General features: G+C 43.0%; 1 protein-coding gene across 1 annotated transcript; it reads left to right on the forward strand.

Moving 5' to 3' along the window:
- The first annotated feature begins 411 nt into the window (after positions 1-411).
- On the forward strand, positions 412-935 carry LOC102252638 (acyl-CoA-binding protein). The gene has a single exon (XM_005858869.2). The coding sequence runs from the start codon at positions 466-468 to the stop codon at positions 727-729; it is 264 nt and encodes an 87-aa protein (XP_005858931.1). The 5' UTR covers positions 412-465; the 3' UTR covers positions 730-935.
- Positions 936-1,139: the final 204 nt, after the last annotated feature.

Consider the following 1,139-nt stretch of genomic DNA (forward strand, 5'->3'; position numbering starts at 1 on the left):
TGACTTGAAATATGTTCCATTCTACTTTAACTTGTAGAAATAGCTGCTGTTCGGGGTCTTTTGCAAGTGAAGGTGGTATTTCTTTAATCACTTTTGTTTTCTTCCCCTGGTTAGGTGATTTCCTCACATCAGCACTCTCCTGAATTCTTGAGGGTGCCCATCTTTGCATCTATAGAAATCTCTTCTGTGCAAATTCCTCTTTTTTATTACTCCGTCTTGTGACCTTCAGCCACTTTGGTCACCCTAGACCGGTGATGGCGAACCTATGACATGCGTGTCAGAGGTGACACGCGAACTCATTTTTTGTTGTTGATTTTTCTTTGTTAAATGGCATTTAAATATATAAAATAAATATCAAAAACATAAGTTTTTGTTTTACTATGGTTGCAAATATCAAAAAATTTCACTTCTCCCAGCTCCTCGCCACCTCCGCCAGCTCCTGAGTCCTAGCACCTACCCACCAGCATGTCTCAGGCTGAGTTTGACAAAGCTGCCGAGGATGTTAAGAACCTCAAGACCAAGCCAGCGGACGATGAGATGCTGTTCATCTACAGCCGCTACAAACAGGTGACTGTGGGTGACGTAAATACAGAGCGGCCTGGGATGTTGGAACTCAAAGGCAAGGCCAAGTGGGATGCCTGGAATGAGCTGAAAGGGACGTCCAAGGAAGATGCCATGAAAGCGTACGTCAACAAAGTAGAAGAACTAAAGAAAAAATACGGAATATAGGGACTGGGTTTGGCTGCCAGCCACGCATGTCACCTAAACTGATAATCATGCCTTGTTTTTCTACTACCACGGATGAAGTGAAATAACGAAGTTAACCTTCTCCTGAACACTGTCCAGGCTACGGCTCTAACATTAGGAGCAGAAATGGTTACTCACCTTGCGGAGTAGTTTTTATCTGTAGACCAATTAAAACTGCATTTGTTACTAAAAAAAAAAAAAATTCTATATGTGACATGGCACCAGAGTTAAGTTAGGGTTTTTCAAAATGCTGACACGCAGAGCTCAAAAGGTTTGCCATCACTGCCCTAGACTCTCATCTGTGTCTTCTCATCTGACTCTGCTGGGCTCCTTTCTGTGCTATGGCCGGCAAACTCTTTCAAGACATTGTTTGCTTCACTGCCCTTTGTGAA

This window comes from Myotis brandtii, unplaced genomic scaffold (genome assembly GCF_000412655.1).
Source record: "Myotis brandtii unplaced genomic scaffold, ASM41265v1 scaffold12227, whole genome shotgun sequence".
NCBI lineage: Eukaryota > Metazoa > Chordata > Mammalia > Chiroptera > Vespertilionidae > Myotis > Myotis brandtii.